Genomic DNA, 18,536 nt, shown 5'->3' on the forward strand with positions numbered 1-18,536 from the left:
AAAGATAAAAAATACCTGAGGTATGTAATTAGTCAAAAATAAATAAATAAATATTGAAATTCGTAAAGTAAGAAAAAATGACTTAACCTGCTGTTTCTGCGTTGGTGATATGCTCAAAGCAGGCCGTATAAGAAGACAATCTGCAATAAGCCGAGATCCAATATCATAGGCCCAACCCCAGGCCTGATGGCCCAAAATAAAAACAAAATGGGCTGTTATAATACTTTTAATTTTTAAATTTTTTTTTTTTGGTGAATTACGTTCAACTGTTTTGAGTATCTGGAATTAAACAAATCATATAAAAGATATTTCAAATCTTTTTATGCAGATGAAGTGAAATATTTTTATTTGTGTCAATAAAAGCATAAGTTTAAATTATAGGAAAAACAAAAAAAATAAATAGTTTGTATTTAAATAATTTATTAAATTTTTTTTAATGCAATTACTAAAAAAAGAGTAATAATCTACCAATACTGCATGTATAACGTACCTAAATAAATATGCATAATAATTGAGGTTTTAAACTGCAAATGTGTTGCTCTTCAAAGGATCTTACACCCAAAAAAAAAAAAAAAAAAGTATTACTCTTCAAAAGAAAAAAAAAAAAAAGTTGCAAATTTATAATAATTTTATTCGTCTGAAATTTTCTCAACCTTGTAAGATTATGCGTATGGATAATGTAACCGTAGGCTGTCTCATTCTGGAATGAAAGGGAAAGGGGTGTGAGAGAGTGGGTTCCAGACTTCCAGGTATTTTTCATTAATTTGGTTGGTTGGCTCTGTATGCGAAGATTAGAGTCCTTACCCGATCACTCCCTCTCTTTGTCAGTTCCTCAGAGTAGCCAGCACGTGGGCCACCATGGCCCACCTCACACACACTAAAAAAGCGCATAAAAGTGGCGTTTTAAGACAAAACAAACCGACAATCGTCCCCCTGTTGGTCCTTTCCAAAGATAATCTGCTTGCTCTATTTACTAATTAACCCCTTCTTTTCTCTTATATTCTCTTGATTACCCCTTGGTCATTCATGGAGCCCACGCCGGCCTCATATTTTTTCTATTTTAGCCTCGATTGTTGAGATCGGGTGGCAGTTGGTGCTTTCTGGTGGTAGGTTCGAAGAGGGTAAAACAGTCCTCTTGAAAAATGGGAAACGGCTAGCTCTCTTTCCCGATTTCCTAGTCGTGGATCTTGGTGAATCCTACTTTTTTGAAATTCGAATTGCTTTCCGAAGATGCCCTTGGTTTTTGCATTCTATTACAAAATCAACTCTGCTGCTTGTATGCCTTAACCGTATGTTTGGTAAAGGTAAATTCACTGTAAATCCAATTTTTTGGAAAAAATAATAATTTTTTTATTTGAATATTTATTATGAAATAGAAAAGTATAAACCTATAAAATTAGATTTTTATTAATATAAAAAACATATGAAAAATTTATTTTTATTTATATAGATATCATTTTGAGAATTTTAGATAAAATAGTTTTAAATTTTTTTTAAAATATATATTTAATTTTAATTTATTATACAATATTAAATTTAATTATTTATCAATTCTAACTTTTTCATTATTCACCAAACAGATAAAAAAAATTTAAAAAATCTATATCTAAGGAAATTAAATTCCGAAAATCAATTTTCCCTTTAATTTTTACACTTTCCAAACATTCCATAAAAGTAAAAGTTTTTACCCTTAAGAAAAAAATTCTCAGTTCCACTTCCAACCAAAATGATGCTTTCAAATGTGGTTAAAAAAAAAAAAAAAAACTGAACGCACCACAGATTAGTAATAAATTAATATTCTTATTAAGATTGTATCGAATTAATTAAAAAGCCTTAAACCTGCTTTGGACTTTAAGTAATCAGTCAAACGGTAGCGGGTGGCAATTGACAAGGTGACCGTTATGGCACGATGGTGATTTTAATAAATATCGTAGCCTCTTTAGGGAAACAGGAATGAAGAATCTGGACCCACTAGTTGAAAAGAAAACCTTTCTCTCTCTTTGGCCAAAGACAAAAGAGGCTCTCAGTAAATTCTTACCTCTAAAGCTCTTTGCCTTAGCTTCATTGCTAAGTAGCTTGAAGTTGCAGCAGTAGGGGCGCCCATTCTCTCTCTCGTTTCTGGTTTTTCTCTTTCCTAGGGTTTCTGATTTTACTAAAGCCACTCCCATTGTAAGAGATCTCTTTTCCATGGCTTCTGTTTTGCTCTCTTTTTCTTCACATTGCTTGGTTTTATAAGCTGCTCATCGGTATTTTCACAGTCTCAGCGCTTTCTGTGATGACTGACTTGGAAGCTTAACTTTATCAAATCGGTTGGTTTTTTGTTCTTGTTCTTCTTCTACATTCTCTCTCTCTCTCTCTCTCTCTCTCTCTCTCTCTCTCTCATTTTTTTTCCCTTTTTCTTTTTGCATTTTTGTTCTTTTTGTGTTTCTTTGATTTTTATTTAGTGTTTCTCTGTGTTGGAATTCATTTTTCCTTTTTTTAATTTTTTTTTTTTTTTGGTTTAGCTTTTCGTTTGAACTTGCTTGAATTTGTTTTCCAGAAAGAGAGTGTTTGGACACTGAGATTTTGAGTGGCGTTTGAGAGAAATGTCGACGTCCAGAGGCAGGTCTGATCAGCCTCCGCAGTCGCAGAGGCGGATCACGAGAACGCAGACCGCTGGGAACCTTGGAGAGTCTATATTTGATAGTGAAGTTGTGCCATCGTCGCTCGTTGAGATTGCGCCGATTCTTCGTGTTGCCAATGAAGTTGAATCGAGCAACCCCAGAGTTGCTTATCTCTGTAAGTTCCAGCTTGCAAATTTGCTAAGAATTCTCTATTTCCCTCACTAGTCTATTTGTTTGCTAGGGTAGTACTGCGAATGGCATAATGTAAATTTAGTATGTATTTCCGTTGGGGTAGCTTTGTTTTCTTTTAATTTAATTTTTTCAATTGCAGATTTTTTTAACTCGTTTTGTTTTAAGACGCCTGTAAGAACATATGTGTAGCGATAAGGTCTGGCTTCTATATGGCATTAATGCATTGCGTGGCCGGGAGCTCATGTTTTTCTTGTATGCTTCCTCATGTAAAACATGTATTTATCTGCATTCTTGTGTGTTTATGGACGAGTTTGTATTATTGCAATTATCGTTCATGCATCAATAGATACTAGAAAGCGATTAGGTTCTGAAACATGATCTCAAATTGGAGGATTTGTTGAGGATCCAAATCCCTGCTTTATTTCCGTGTATATATATATATATATTTAAAATTTTCTTTTTGATAAAGTGTTTCCAGTGATATGTTAATTCTGAGAATCTTTGCTGTCAAATACAAGGCGTCGGTTACAGACCATTTCACATATCCACATATTATGAAATGTGTCCAGCTGAGTTATTGCGAAAGGGACTTTTAATTGATTGAATTCTTTATGCAACCATTTCTAGAAAAGTCAGTTTCTAATAACTATGCCCTTAAATGCATTTACCATTATATTAAAACTAATGTAGAATAAAAAGATATAGTGAGAATAAACAAGAGGAAGTTAATAGTTGTTTATAATTTTAAACTTTTGATGGCTGTTCAGAATTCCAACAATTTATTTCTTTTATATGTTAGTATTCCTTTCAATCTATTTTTATTTATCTTATTTATGCTTGTTCTGGAACTGGTTTTTTTGTACTTCTTATTTTCTTGGCACAATCTTTTTTTTTTTTTTAAAGTGATTTTTTGTTTATTTAACTAATAGTCATGTCAAATTCTATTGATGTGTTGGTGCTTTGGTATATAGGCCGATTTTATGCCTTTGAGAAAGCTCATAGGTTAGATCCAACATCAAGTGGACGTGGTGTTCGTCAATTTAAAACTGCTCTCCTTCAACGTCTTGAAAGGGTAAGGATCTTAGAGAGTGCTAGTTGTTTTAAATGAGATGATAATTAAAATAGTGGTCAAAGGCCTTTGTACTTTTCTTTGTTTCCTAAGCATGTTTTGTTATAATGTCAGGAAAATGATCCAACACTAATGGGAAGGGTGAAAAAAAGTGATGCACGTGAAATGCAGAGTTTCTATCAACATTACTACAAAAAATATATCCAAGCTTTACAAAATGCTGCAGATAAAGCTGACCGGTTAGTTTTGTTAGGTGATATGCTTGAGAATTTGATTTCTTTTTCGCTTTTTTTGATGGTCAATTTTTTATACTCTTGCAGTGCACAGCTTACCAAGGCATACCAAACGGCTAATGTTCTCTTTGAGGTTTTGAAGGCTGTTAATATGACACAATCTATGGAAGTTGCTCGTGAGGTAAAATGATGTGGCAATCTCAATTCTGTGGCCTTTAAAGCTGCCATGTTCTTCTGGACATTTTATCTGTTTTTGTTTTCGGCAACATCTAGATTTAAATACAGTTTCCAAAAACTTTTGTTGGCTGCCTGCTCTTAAGTTTATGGAAAATCTCATTGAAATGTTGCATACAGATTCAGGAAGCTCACAATAAAGTTGTAGAAAAGACACAGATCTATGTTCCCTACAATATCCTTCCACTTGATCTCGATAGTGCAAACCAGGCTGTTATGAAATATCCAGAGGTATATTCTCACTCTTCAACTTGTCTGGTTGCATACTTGTTATCATTTATTTTAATCTTTTCTCAATTTGCAGATTCAAGCTGCTGTTTTGGCTCTTCGTAACACCAGGGGTCTTCCTTGGCCCAAGGAACACAAGAAGAAAAAAGATGAAGACATTCTGGATTGGCTTCAGGCGATGTTTGGGTTTCAGGTGATGTATTTCAGCAGAGCAGAATTCTAACTTTTATTGACACTGTATTTATGTAATATAGCTTTATTTGGTACTGCATTTAAGTTTTGCATGGCTGTGTTCCAAGCCCAAGGGATTGTATTATTCAACGTAACTCATCCAGAGTATCAATCAATTTGCAGAAGGACAGTGTGGCAAATCAAAGAGAGCACCTGATTTTATTACTTGCAAATGTGCACATACGGCAGTTTCCGAAGCCTGATCAACAACCTAAGGTTTGAGTAGTTTGTATACTGTCATGATTTCCCTCTTCCCTCCTTTTCTCCTCTGCTCTGAATAGAGCAGTAAATGATAAAGTAATACTGCATTTATTCTCTATTTCTAATACAATGATAAGTTGAGATTGCATATATAATTTGCATTTGACTGTGCACCATATATATATATATATTATTTTCTGATTGAAATTTTCTATGACCACCTCCACTTGAACATTGACGGATGGAACAGCTACTAGCTTAACCATTCTACCAGCATCAGTTATGATATTATTATCTGTTGCTTATTTAGAAATATGCAAATTGATAAAACTTTCTGCACAGACAGGATTGTAACACCACAATTAGGATGGATATTTTTGGACTTGTAGCTTCTTTGGGGGTGAAATTGAATATGTCATGGCTAAGCTGAGAAACCAAAAAAAAAAAAATGAACAATATCTTCTGCTTAATTTTTGAACTCAAGAGAACTCAAAACGTCCAACTAGTAATGTCATATGCTTTAGAAAATATCTTGTGACATTGTTGTGCATTTTATTTGGTTAGTTGGATGATCGTGCACTGACAGAGGTGATGAAGAAGCTTTTCAAGAACTACAAAAAATGGTGCAAGTATTTGGGTCGGAAAAGTAGCCTTTGGTAAGTCTTCTAATGTCAATTGTTGATATCTATTGTTTAGGTTCTCTACCTATATGCTTGAGTCTTTTGACTCTATGTCTATGGTATATGTTTCAGTTATATAATCTAGTTCGTCATGTCAGAAGCTCAGTTGTAACCTAGGAATACTTCTGGTGCATCTTTATTGCGATTTCTTAATTCCACTGGTTCCAAAAAGGAGAAAAAAGCTCCGAATTTCTAAACTATGCCTTTTAATGCTTTTGTTACCCTGTGCTTTTAACTTCAGGTTACCAACTATACAGCAAGAAGTTCAACAGCGTAAACTTCTGTACATGGGCCTGTATCTTTTAATCTGGGGGGAAGCTGCAAATTTGAGATTCATGCCAGAGTGTCTTTGTTATATTTATCATCATGTATGTTTTTTCAATATCACTTTTAATTACAGATGATGCTGATAATATGAAAATGCTTATTTAGCATCATGAATTAAAATGTTTACTTTGGATTCTATTCTCTTCGGCTTAGCTTTCCATATTGAGGTATAACATAGCTTCGATTTTATCAGGAAGTAAACCTAAGAGTCTAAATGTGAATGTATTCCATTGATAAACTTAGAAGGATATCACTTTGAATGCCTTTATTAATTCTTTAGTTTGGGGAAGTAAAAATGTCTTTTAATGAAATGTTTGAGGATGAGATTACCTGGATCTGTCTCTGGAGACATCTACTACTTAGGACCTGTATGTTGTCTGTTTGTGTATATAGGCTAGATCATGCCTTGTGGTGTTGGTGTGTCTCGTGGCTCACAACTGAAGCTTCCTTTAGCTCTGGGGACCTTTTTGACTTGGTTATAAATAATCTAATGCTGTTATTTGATTTGTATAAGGTTTTCTGTGAAAAATATGTTGTCATCAGTTAAGCGTGTATTCATATTGATACTTCCATGCCACTATTCTAGTTTCTTTTGTAGGAAGGGTGGTCAAAGCTGTGTATGAGCATCTATTATTTAAAAAAAAAAACATGTTTATGTATTACTTAACGGCATAAAAGTTTAGTGGATTGATTGCTTATTCTTGGATTTATGGTGGAAAAGGATGAATGTTTTATTTTATAAAATAATCTACGTCAGGCCTCTAGTTGTGACACCGAGTGTGTAACTTGCAAGTCTGCTAGTATGAAAGTAATAGTTTATTGATTGCAAAAATAAAATTAAAAGTAATAGTTTATTGTTATTTATACTATTCATTGACAGCAAATGTTTAGTTAGTTGTGATTGTTTTATGAGATGTTAAATTTCAATTGTATTTCAGTGGAGTTATTTGAAAGATATGAGTCTGGTATCAGTGCTCTTATACTTATTCTGCTGATTATTTGGTGCTAAACATGCTGTTTTTGGAGCCTACTTTTTATTTTTATTTTTATTTTATTGTTTGTTTAAGAGCATACATGACTGGGGTTCTTACAAACTTTGAATCTTTTTCTAGATGGCATTTGAATTGTATGGTATGCTAGCTGGGAATGTTAGTCCCATGACAGGGGAAAATGTAAAACCAGCCTATGGAGGTGAAGAAGAGGCTTTCTTGAAGAAAGTTGTTACTCCTATCTATGAAGTGGTTGCAAAGGTGTTGTACATATTTATTTTCTGAAGGCTCCATGTACTTGATGTTGGATTTAACAGAGTTGCATTTGACTATTTTTATGATGTTCTGCTTGACAGGAAGCTGAAAGAAGCAAACGAGGAAGATCAAAGCATTCTCAATGGAGGAATTATGATGATTTAAATGAATACTTTTGGTATTAAACATTTATTTATTTGAACTTTTTTTATTTTTTGGTAAGGAATTTATTTTCTGAAATCTTTTTGGTAAGAAATAAGAAATAAAATATATTATAACTTCTCATTCTGTAAGGCTTTCTCTATTAATTTAGAGAGGAAAAAACTGGTTCTCTATGGCAAATTACAAGGAAATTTAGTAGTTCTCCATTATGTTTTCTATATTGACCAACTCCTTTTGTGTGACTGTAGGTCAGTCGATTGTTTCCGCTTAGGTTGGCCAATGCGTGCGGATGCTGATTTCTTCTGTCTGCCTACTGAACAATCACATTTTGACAAAAGTGGGGTAAGTAATTTTTTAAAACTTGATAATGTTTCTTTTTATTTTGTATAGTAGTAGTTTTAGTGCTTTCAAGACCCTTTAAGAAGAAGAGTGTTATTCTTCCTGGGAGTCTACAGACACCCATATAGTCATATGTACTTTTCTGATCATTGACTTTCCCTTTTGCTGTTTGTTGGCTTGATAAAAGTAATGTTGCCTAAAACATTATTATAGATTATTAGATTTATGCTATACCACTGGAAGTTTCCTTTGGTTATAATTGTCAACATGCATCGACTCAGCTCATTAGAATAGTAGAATCTGATATGACACAGGACTCTTATGTTTAATGAATAAATGTGTATCATATTGGTGAGAAGAGGATTAGATGGTAATAATTGATGTATATAAAAGAAACATTGCTTTTGCTTTTTGGTGGTAACAAGTTACCTTGTACATGGGATATTCTCCTTAATTTTGGAGCCAGCATTCATGGTGGAAATGATGTTCAGGATAACAAGCCATCTGGTAGAGATCGATGGGTTGGAAAGGTTAATTTTGTCGAGATACGGTCATTTTGGCATGCCTTTAGAAGCTTTGACCGTATGTGGAGCTTTTTCGTTATATGTTTACAGGTATTGTATTTTCCTTTATGCAATTTCCTGTCGTCCTTTTCTCTTGTCTTTCATTCTGACGTGATTTAAAAAATGGGTGACTTTTTCAAGGCTATGATTATTGTTGCTTGGAATGGCACGGGCCAACCCAGTTCTATATTTACGTCTGATGTTTTCAAGAAAGTATTGAGTGTTTTTATAACTGCAGCAATATTGAAGCTTGGGCAAGGTGGGTCAATTTTGTTAATCATGCATGCTGCTCTGTTATTATTATCTTTTATATTTTATGGATTGTAAGGTTGTGCTCCTCATTATGCAGTTTTTCATTATGACAAAAGCAATTTGAAAAGGTTAAATAGAGTTTATAATTTTCTTTTTTCAAATTGGTTGTGCATTCCCACCTACTGATCAAATCTTCAAACATGGTGCTAAGTGTTAAAGTACTGATTTGTATGTACCCATAAAACTTAAACTATTAGGAAGTAAGAAGTTGCATTCAAAAGGAGTGTTCATTGTAACTACTGCTACTTGTTTTTTGATGAATGGTTTTGCTTGTGCAGCTGTTCTTGATGTGATTCTCAGCTGGAAAGCACAGTGGAGTATGTCGTTCCATGTTAAGTTAAGATACATTCTGAAGGTTGTTTCCGCTGCTGCATGGGTGATAATCCTACCAGTTACTTATGCTTATACCTGGGAAAATCCTCCTGGGTTTGCTCAAACCATCAAAAGTTGGTTTGGAAATAATTCAAATTCACCTTCCCTTTTTATTTTGGCTGTTGTAATCTACTTGTCACCAAATATGTTGGCTGCAATGTTGTTTCTTTTCCCATTCATCCGACGGTTCCTTGAGAGGTCAAACTATAGGATTGTGATGCTGATGATGTGGTGGTCGCAGGTCTGCAACTTAGGCTTTCCTATTATTTTTCATGCATTTACTTTGTGGTTGTCTACTCAATTTTCTCATTTCTGGTGATTGCAGCCACGTTTGTATGTCGGAAGGGGAATGCACGAGAGTACATTTTCCCTTTTCAAGTGAGAATCTGTTTATTAAAAGATAAATGGCATTTCTTCTGTACATTCTGTAATTGTTCTAATATCTGATGCATGGTATGTCTATTCAAATTTTCAGGTACACAATGTTTTGGGTTCTTCTCATGGTCACAAAGTTGGCTTTTAGTTACTATATTGAGGTGACAAACTGGAAATTTTTGTTCTTTTGATATGCTAGTTACGACTTACAATCCTTGATCAGTTCTTTAACCTTCTGCTTCTTGTTACAGATAAAACCTCTAGTGGGTCCGACAAAAGCTATCATGGATGTACATATTACTACGTTTCAGTGGCATGAGTTCTTTCCTCGTGGTAATGCAACAAAAACATGCTTTATGCACTCACACATGCATGCATATATTTTATCTATGTTGTAATTTATATATTATTTTCTTCATTAAGAATTGGTTAATTGTTGTTATTATTACTGCAGCCAAGAACAATATTGGTGTTGTGATTGCACTATGGGCTCCAATTATTCTTGTATGGGTTTTGCCTTTTAATTATCCAATTACCTCTCTTTTTGTTCAATCCAGCGTGGTGTCAATTCTAATAGAGCATTTATTTTTTAGGTCTACTTTATGGATGCCCAGATTTGGTATGCAATATTCTCAACGTTGTTTGGTGGTATTTATGGAGCATTTCGTCGTCTTGGAGAGGTTAGTAGACATCTGCTCATTCTAAATTTTATTCTTTGCAATTATTCCTATTTTAACCTTTATTACATGCCTCTCAAAAATGAAAACTAACTTCACATTTGTTTTACTTAAATGCTTGTGTTGAGCCACCAAACATCAAATATGGTTCTAAAGCATTTAGTTAGATTGTCATTTAGCTAATTTCGTATCAAGCATTATGTTATATTATTTTGATGTGGAGCCTATCATTCCTTCAAACTGGTTCCAGATTCGAACATTAGGAATGCTGAGGTCTCGTTTTCAATCATTGCCTGGTGCTTTTAATGCCTGTTTGATTCCAGAGGAAAAGAGTGAGCGAAAGAAAAAAGGATTGAAGGCAACCTTCTCTCGCAACTTTGCTGAGGTTAACACCTTCTACTTCACCTCTGGAATCTTTACATCATCATAATTCTTATTATGACTTAAAATAGAGTGAGAGTTGTGATGCATTATATTAAATTTCTGCTGTTGCAGGTCCCATCTAAAGAGAAAGAGGCAGCAAGGTTTGCTCAGTTATGGAACAAAATTATCAGTAGTTTCAGAGAGGAAGATCTCATAAGCAATAGGTAATCTAGAAGGGTGCTACCTGTGAAGTTATAGTTCCCACTCTAAAGCAGCTGTCAAAATTCCTGTATCATTTCCTTGTGTCCTGGATATGTATTGTTGCTTCTCTTGCATTATGCTGAGCTTGTTCCAATTGTCAGGGAAATGGACCTTTTGCTCGTTCCTTATTGGGCCGACCGTGATTTGGACCTTATACAGTGGCCTCCATTTTTACTTGCAAGCAAGGTTTGTTTCAATACTTATCGTTGGTGATTTCTGAAATCTCAATTTCTAATAATCATTATTGGTCTGCATATTAGATCCCAATTGCTTTAGACATGGCCAAGGACAGCAATGGCAAGGATAAAGAGCTAAAGAAGAGAATTGAGGCTGACAGCTACATGTCTTGTGCTGTTTGTGAATGCTATGCTTCATTTAAGAACATCATAAAATTCCTGGTTCAAGGGGATCGAGAAAAAGAGTAAGTTAAAGTGGTGTAGAAGTCTTGCTTTAGTCTGGAGAACATAGAGAAAGCATAATTTAATCTTAAGTCTGCCAAAACCCTTTACTTTGTTAAAGGCCACCTTTAAATGAAGTCCAACTTTGAGTAACTTTCATCGGCTGCATTTCTGATTGGGTTTCCAGGGTTATAGATTCTATATTTAATGAGGTTGACAAACACAAAGATGCTAATGACCTGATAACCGAATTCAAGATGAGTGCTCTTCCTAGCCTCTATGACCACTTTGTAAAGCTTATCAAGTATTTGGTAAGAGTTAATTTTTCAGTATTTAGTCATTTTGAAAGGGTTTGATATCGAGTTTTAACCTAGTCGAAATGAACCTTGCAGTTAGACAATAAGCAGGAGGACAGGGATCACGTTGTGATTCTTTTTCAGGACATGTTAGAGGTTGTGACAAGAGACATAATGGAGGATCATATATCCAGGTGTTGCATCATGAATTTAAATCTCCTAAAATTTATGTATTCTAAAGCCTTGTTATTTGATGTTGTCATTTTTTGTTGAATAGTTCGTTTGATTCAATACACGGTGTACATGGCCATGAGGGGATGACCCCCCTTGATCAACAGTATCAGTTATTTGCATCTGCTGGAGCTATCAAGTTTCCTATTGATCCAGTAACAGAGGCTTGGAAGGAGAAGGTGCAATATTGCTTGATGTATCAAATTTTGATACATTATTTCTTACATTCTTTGTTCAGTTACCATTAGTCCTAAAAGCTTAAGTTATTAAGAAGTTGGTTAAATTTATATATTAAGTATGCATATTACATAATTAGCAATATCTAAAACAAGTTTTTACTTGCAGATTAACCGTCTTTCTCTGTTGCTTACCACAAAAGAATCTGCCATGGATGTACCATCCAATTTGGAAGCTAGAAGACGTATTTCTTTCTTCTCCAATTCATTATTTATGGAGATGCCTGAAGCACCCAAAGTTCGCAATATGCTCTCATTCTCGTAAGCTTTCTCTTACATTGTACAAAAAAGTTTGCTTATTGCATTTTACTTTTGATGCATCTTAGTATCTGAACCAAAACTTGGCCGAGTAATTTCTTTTCCTGTATGAATTGCATTTTCTGTATAATGCGCAGTTTAGCCTTTTGGTTCTGCAATACTTTGCCTAGTTGGCACTCATTGATTTTCTCCACTTTTCACCTTGAAAGATGGTAAATATTGTTATCTTTTATGCAATGGCTAATTTGTGAGTTTTTAAGTATTTACTATATTCAGCAGACCAGCTTACACTGTGTTTTTGGATTCAGAATAAGGTTTTTGTCTTGATACGTTGGGAGCTAGAAGAAATTTTTGTTTATGCTATTTTGTTGTAACTTGCATGGGCATACGTTTTCAGAAGTATTTGTATTGATTTTAATTGTTTGCCTTGAAAAGAGTTGTAAAATTGGTTGCCTACGATGTGAATTTTTTAACAAATTATATATATTACTTCTTTATTCCTTTGGATTGCATTAGAGCAACAAATGAAATGTTAACCATGTTATAATTTTAGATGTAAAAAATCTTGAAGGAAAATGAGCCATCGAGGGACTTAAAGTACACATTGTTTTTAGCTAGTTAAATGCACGTTTTGTTTTTCATTTCCATTAATTGTTTGTTCTGATTAAATTACTTTGTTGTAGTGTTTTAACTCCTTACTATACGGAGGAAGTTCTTTTCTCCTTGCATGATTTGGAAGAGCCAAATGAAGATGGTGTTTCGATTCTCTTCTATTTGCAAAAGATTTTCCCAGGTTAATTTAATTTCCACTACACAAGAAAATATCCATCTTATGTCTGTTCTTCTTCTTATGGCTTCCTAATTCACAAGCTGCAAAAAACATACAGATGAGTGGAACAACTTCCTTGAACGAGTGAATTGCATCAGTGAAGAAGAACTAAAAGGATCTGATGAGTTGGAAGAGGAACTACGTCTTTGGGCTTCATATAGAGGCCAGACTTTGACTAGAACTGGTACTTATGATGAATGTCTTTGTGCTTTTAAAACATTCTTTTCCCAGATTTTCTTATATGTGCATTGTTTTTGTTTGAAAATTTTTAAAATTTATATATAATTGCCAGTAAGAGGGATGATGTACTACCGGAAAGCTTTGGAGCTTCAGGCTTTTCTTGACATGGCCAAACATGAAGGTATATTTTTTCCTCTCAAGGATTGCTCATTTATCATTTTTGCAATTCTTATGTTGCATATTTATTGAAACAGAAGCATTTAATTTGGGTGTGTAAGAAAGTTTCTCATTGTGTGTTGCTTGGATGCATATTTTCTTCCTCAGATTTAATGGAAGGCTATAAAGCTGTAGAGTTGAATTCGGAAGATCAATTGAAAGGGGATAGATCATTATGGGCACAGTGTCAAGCTGTAACTGACATGAAATTTACATATGTGGTATCATGCCAACTCTATGGTATTCACAAACGATCTGGTGATCCTCGTGCACAAGACATTCTGAGGCTCATGACAACGTACGTGTCCAAGCATAAGTTGTTTTTTGACTGTCAGTTGCAAGGCTTTTGAATGTGTGATATCTTTTGATACTTTGTTATGTGTTAGCTTGATATACATAGTTTGTTGTAGCTTGATATATATTTTTTCGAGACATGCCCCCCTTTAGGTTAAAAATTTGTTGTTATGGTAAAAAAGAAAAAAAGAAAAAAAGCTTGATATACATAGTTGGGCCCACTTCAAGTTAAGTTTCCATTAGTCCTAAAAGGTTAAGTTGTTTGGAAGTGGTTTCACTCCAGGTTATGTTACTTCTACTCCTAAAAGCTTAAGTTGATAGGATGTGGGTCCAACCATGTATATCAGTCTAATCCGTGGCATATTATCAAGTGATCGACAAAATATTTATGTGTAAAGATTAAAGAGTAGAAAATGCAATATTGAAATGGCTTAAGTGAAATTGGCATGCATCCCAATATATTACATTCTTTCATCCTTTCTTATTTGGAATATGTGAACAAACTCGTAGATGCTCAGGAGAGGAGAATATAATCAATTATATTAAGTATTGTCAATTGTGAAATCAATGCAGTATATTAATGATTAATTATGTCTGTTATGTGATTGGTTGTTTTGTTATGAAATCTTTATTTAAATCTTGAACAATTTCCATGTGGCAGATATCCATCACTTCGTGTAGCATACATTGATGAGGTTGAAGAACCTAGCAAAGATGAAACCAAGAAGATCAACCAGAAAGTTTATTATTCTACTTTGGTGAAGGCTGCGCCTAAATCCATCGATTCTTCGGACCCATTGCAAAATTTGGACGAGGTAAAAAGTCACTGTGAATTCAATCCGGAGTTCCTTTTGTGCTAATGACATTTTAAGGTGCTTATATATTTGTATATTTAATGGATGTGGCTCGACTATGTCTTGGCTATTTCTTACATTACATGTCCAAAATTTTGTCACTCTAGGAGAATTTAAAGTTAATCAGTTTGTTACAAAAAATTCTGCTTTGCTATTTGAGGCCCCCTTGGAATTCTATTGATTATTTCATTCAGAGTTAATGCAATTTTTTTTTTTTTTTTTTTTTAAATTATGGTTTTGTGTTGATAATTGCCATACAAGTCACACACAAGCTTACAAGGTTATTTTTAGGAGATCGGAATGTGAAGTTCCTGAATTGGCTGTATTGGTTTTATACTAATTATTCTATATGGATCATTAAACTGGTTGCATCCAAGTTCCACATATTGCTCAGATATAGCAAGTTGTGTGCACAATTCCATGTGGTACCTTTGTAAATTTTCTTCTGTTATTTGCTTATGAGATTGAACTAATTACATAATTGCTGGCAAAATCTTATCTTTATCTTACAGTTCATTTTAGTTTTTAATTCACCTTATAATGTTACCATTGTAATGAATCTTTTTCTGCACACAGGTTATTTATCGGATAAAGCTTCCAGGACCTGCTATCCAGGGTGAGGGAAAACCAGAAAATCAGAATCATGCTATTATTTTCACTCGCGGAGAGGGCTTGCAGACGATAGATATGAACCAGGTATGATGATAGGTAATGGTAATTGTGGTGGATGGTTTCATAGCATATCATCAGTTGGTGACCATATATTTTTGTAGGATAACTATATGGAAGAAGCTTTAAAAATGAGGAATTTGCTGGAAGAATTTCTAAAAAAGCATGATGGTGTTAGGTTTCCTTCAATCCTTGGATTGAGGGAGCATATATTTACTGGCAGGTAGGTGACATAATGCTGCTAGCAAATACTACTTAATGTGTTGATACTTAATATAAATGTGCATTATGAATCAATCATTTCTGTGTGGTACAGTGTTTCTTCTTTAGCTTGGTTCATGTCAAATCAGGAAACCAGTTTTGTGACTATTGGTCAGAGATTGTTGGCCAACCCTCTGAGGTATGATCTTCCTCTCCTTTTTCTACATCTGGTTAATTATTTAATGTCTGATATTTTTGGATGTTTAACCATGTTAACATTGCTTGTTTCTTTCATCTAGGGTTCGTTTCCACTATGGTCATCCTGATGTGTTTGATAGGCTCTTTCATCTCACTAGAGGAGGTGTTAGCAAAGCATCTAAGGTTATCAATCTGAGTGAAGACATATTTGCAGGTATGGGTAAAGACATATCTAAGTGAAAACATAAATATCTTTGCTTTTTCAATGTGAATTTTGGTTTCCATGGCTATTTATTCCATATCATTTTGGGGTTGTAGGCTTCAATTCTACACTTCGTGAAGGCAATGTTACTCATCATGAGTACATACAAGTTGGAAAGGGGAGGGATGTGGGCCTCAACCAGATTTCTATGTTTGAAGCAAAAATAGCTAATGGCAATGGAGAGCAAACATTGAGTCGCGATATCTACCGCCTCGGTCACCGTTTTGATTTTTTCCGAATGTTATCCTGTTATTTCACGACTGTTGGTTTCTACTTCAGTACTCTGGTATATTGGAAGCTTTTTCTCTATTTTGTTTAGGCTTAAAACAACATAACTGAAGATACTGATTGAAGATTTTATTTTCCTGTTGCAGATTACTGTGCTCACTGTATATGTGTTCCTTTATGGTCGTCTTTATCTTGTTCTTAGTGGACTTGAAGAAGGATTGAGCACTCAACCAGCCATTCGAGACAATAAACCTCTTCAAGTGGCGCTTGCTTCTCAATCTTTTGTTCAGATCGGCTTTTTGATGGCCTTGCCTATGTTGATGGAAATTGGGTTGGAAAAAGGTTTCCGAATGGCACTGAGTGAATTCATTTTAATGCAATTGCAACTGGCCCCTGTATTTTTTACGTTCTCACTTGGAACAAAGACACACTATTATGGAAGGACATTACTTCACGGAGGTGCTAAATATAGGCCTACAGGTCGAGGTTTTGTGGTGTTCCATGCCAAGTTTGCTGACAACTACAGGTTGTATTCCCGCAGCCACTTTGTGAAGGGTATAGAGCTCATGATTTTACTTGTTGTATACCAGATTTTTGGACAGCCATATAGAAGTGCTGTTGCATATGTTTTGATCACAATATCTATGTGGTTTATGGTTGGCACCTGGCTTTTTGCACCTTTCCTGTTCAATCCTTCTGGTTTTGAGTGGCAAAAGATTGTTGATGACTGGACTGATTGGAATAAGTGGATAAGCAATCGGGGTGGAATAGGTGTTCCACCTGAAAAAAGCTGGGAATCATGGTGGGAGGAGGAGCAAGAGCATCTCCGCCATTCTGGAAAGCGTGGTATCATGGCTGAAATATTGTTAGCTCTGCGATTCTTTATCTATCAGTATGGCCTTGTATATCACTTGACCATAGCAAAGAGGACAAAAAGTTTCCTGGTAAATATTCTTTTCAAATGTCTTTGTGTCTCATCTATTTGTTTAGGTGATGGCAGTGGTAAAATCGCTATATTTTTTTTCAAAAAAAATAATGGCACTGCTAAAAAGCATAATAATTTTCTTTTCATTTGTTCTCAGGTCTATGGCGTCTCATGGCTGGTGATTTTTCTAATATTGTTTGTGATGAAGGTCAGTGTCAAGTTTCTTCTTGAGTTTGCTTAATCAGCATAGAACCTTTGATGTTTGTGACTTTTGGATTCTAGTTTTAATAATGTTTTCGTTGGGATTAACTCATAGCCATGTGTCTAAGCTCCTAAGGGATAAGATAATACTTTACCCCCTTTGTTCACAAATGTAGATTTTCTAAACTTCTAAAGAAAATGCTAGAGAAAAAAAAAAATTATATATATATATATAAATATTAAGAACATTTATTGGTTTGTAATGGTAAGTTAGAAAAATCAACTGGATTTCTTGTTTCAATTGTTCAACTTGGGCTCCTAAATTGAACCTTTGGTACAAGTTCTTCTTTGCTCTTGGTTTTAGATATCGAACTTTACAGGGTGCTGCTTTTCTGGTATTTTATTTCTTTACGCGTTTCTTTTAGTTATCTCCATTTTTGGAATTATTTTGAAATACTTTTACTTTTATGTCCTAAATTCTTGGGCGAAATTTTCTTTGTCAGACTGTTTCTGTTGGGAGGCGAAAGTTCAGTGCAAATTTCCAACTTGTGTTCCGGTTGATTAAGGGAATGATATTCCTAACATTTGTGGCCATTCTGGTTACTTTGATTGCACTTCCTCACATGACATTTCAGGACATTATTGTGTGCATTCTTGCCTTCATGCCAACTGGATGGGGGATGCTTTTGGTCAGTAGAACTTTCATCTTCCTTTTTCCCATTGCATTTATATACTAACTGCGCTTCTATCTGTGCATTGCTTTTTATTTACCAGTAACTGATATGCACGTCGATTCATTTGCTTCTCAATACCTTTCCAGATTGCACAGGCGTGCAAGCCTCTTGTTGTTAAAGCTGGGTTTTGGGGATCTGTCCGGACCCTTGCTCGGGGCTATGAGATTGTTATGGGTTTGCTTCTGTTCACTCCAGTTGCCTTTTTGGCCTGGTTTCCATTTGTGTCAGAATTCCAAACCCGTATGCTCTTCAACCAAGCATTCAGTAGAGGTTTACAAATCTCTCGTATTCTCGGTGGGCAAAGGAAGGACCGCTCGTCGCGCAACAAAGAGTGATCTTAAAGACAGAGCAAATCTTCAAGAAGCTCATTCCTTGATTACTTGCCTGTTCATAATTTCATTTAAGTTGTATATTATTATTGACGAAGTTGGGGCCTTCAATTTTGTCCATTTGATTTGTTGACCAGCTGTGACTTCTTGTTCAGTATAATATGTAAATCTATATTCCGATTCAAGGGAAGTACGAGTTATGTTATGAGAGTCCATTTACTAAAATCTAATAATATTGCTGAGGCCCAAAGTTCCATGAATAAGTGATGTCATCTCATAAAAGTTAATTAAAATGATCGAGTCCAGTAGGGGGAAAAAAAAAAAAAATTTA

The 18,536-nt window shown here is 34.7% G+C and overlaps 1 protein-coding gene across 1 annotated transcript; it reads left to right on the forward strand.

The window, feature by feature from the left end:
* Positions 1–2,014: 2,014 nt before the first annotated feature.
* Positions 2,015–18,410, forward strand: LOC107403396 (callose synthase 3). Its single transcript, XM_048468088.2, has 44 exons — positions 2,015–2,169; positions 2,259–2,309; positions 2,540–2,778; positions 3,767–3,867; positions 3,979–4,103; positions 4,185–4,278; positions 4,452–4,562; positions 4,636–4,752; positions 4,914–5,006; positions 5,556–5,647; positions 5,913–6,039; positions 7,111–7,248; positions 7,344–7,420; positions 7,653–7,746; positions 8,235–8,357; positions 8,448–8,565; positions 8,897–9,231; positions 9,316–9,368; positions 9,466–9,526; positions 9,617–9,698; positions 9,820–9,869; positions 9,959–10,045; positions 10,293–10,427; positions 10,538–10,629; positions 10,768–10,852; positions 10,927–11,087; positions 11,252–11,375; positions 11,457–11,554; positions 11,638–11,770; positions 11,937–12,088; positions 12,769–12,878; positions 12,973–13,098; positions 13,207–13,275; positions 13,419–13,608; positions 14,266–14,419; positions 15,035–15,154; positions 15,232–15,350; positions 15,444–15,527; positions 15,628–15,740; positions 15,845–16,074; positions 16,163–16,960; positions 17,099–17,149; positions 17,646–17,831; positions 17,963–18,410. The coding sequence occupies exons 3-44, from the start codon at positions 2,586–2,588 to the stop codon at positions 18,209–18,211; spliced, it is 5,850 nt and encodes a 1,949-aa protein (XP_048324045.2). The 5' UTR covers positions 2,015–2,169; positions 2,259–2,309; positions 2,540–2,585; the 3' UTR covers positions 18,212–18,410.
* Positions 18,411–18,536: the final 126 nt, after the last annotated feature.

This window comes from Ziziphus jujuba, chromosome 10 (assembly GCF_031755915.1).
Source record: "Ziziphus jujuba cultivar Dongzao chromosome 10, ASM3175591v1".
NCBI lineage: Eukaryota > Viridiplantae > Streptophyta > Magnoliopsida > Rosales > Rhamnaceae > Ziziphus > Ziziphus jujuba.

Bases quoted from the DNA above. Each gene is read 5' to 3' on its own strand.
- LOC107403396 (XM_048468088.2), top strand. From the start codon at position 2,586: ATGTCGACGTCCAGAGGCAGGTCTGATCAGCCTCCGCAGTCGCAGAGG. The intron at 4,279-4,451 runs GTAAAATGATGT...TGTTGCATACAG, and splicing joins CTATGGAAGTTGCTCGTGAG to ATTCAGGAAGCTCACAATAA. The intron at 15,528-15,627 runs GTATGATCTTCC...TCTTTCATCTAG, and splicing joins TTGTTGGCCAACCCTCTGAG to GGTTCGTTTCCACTATGGTC.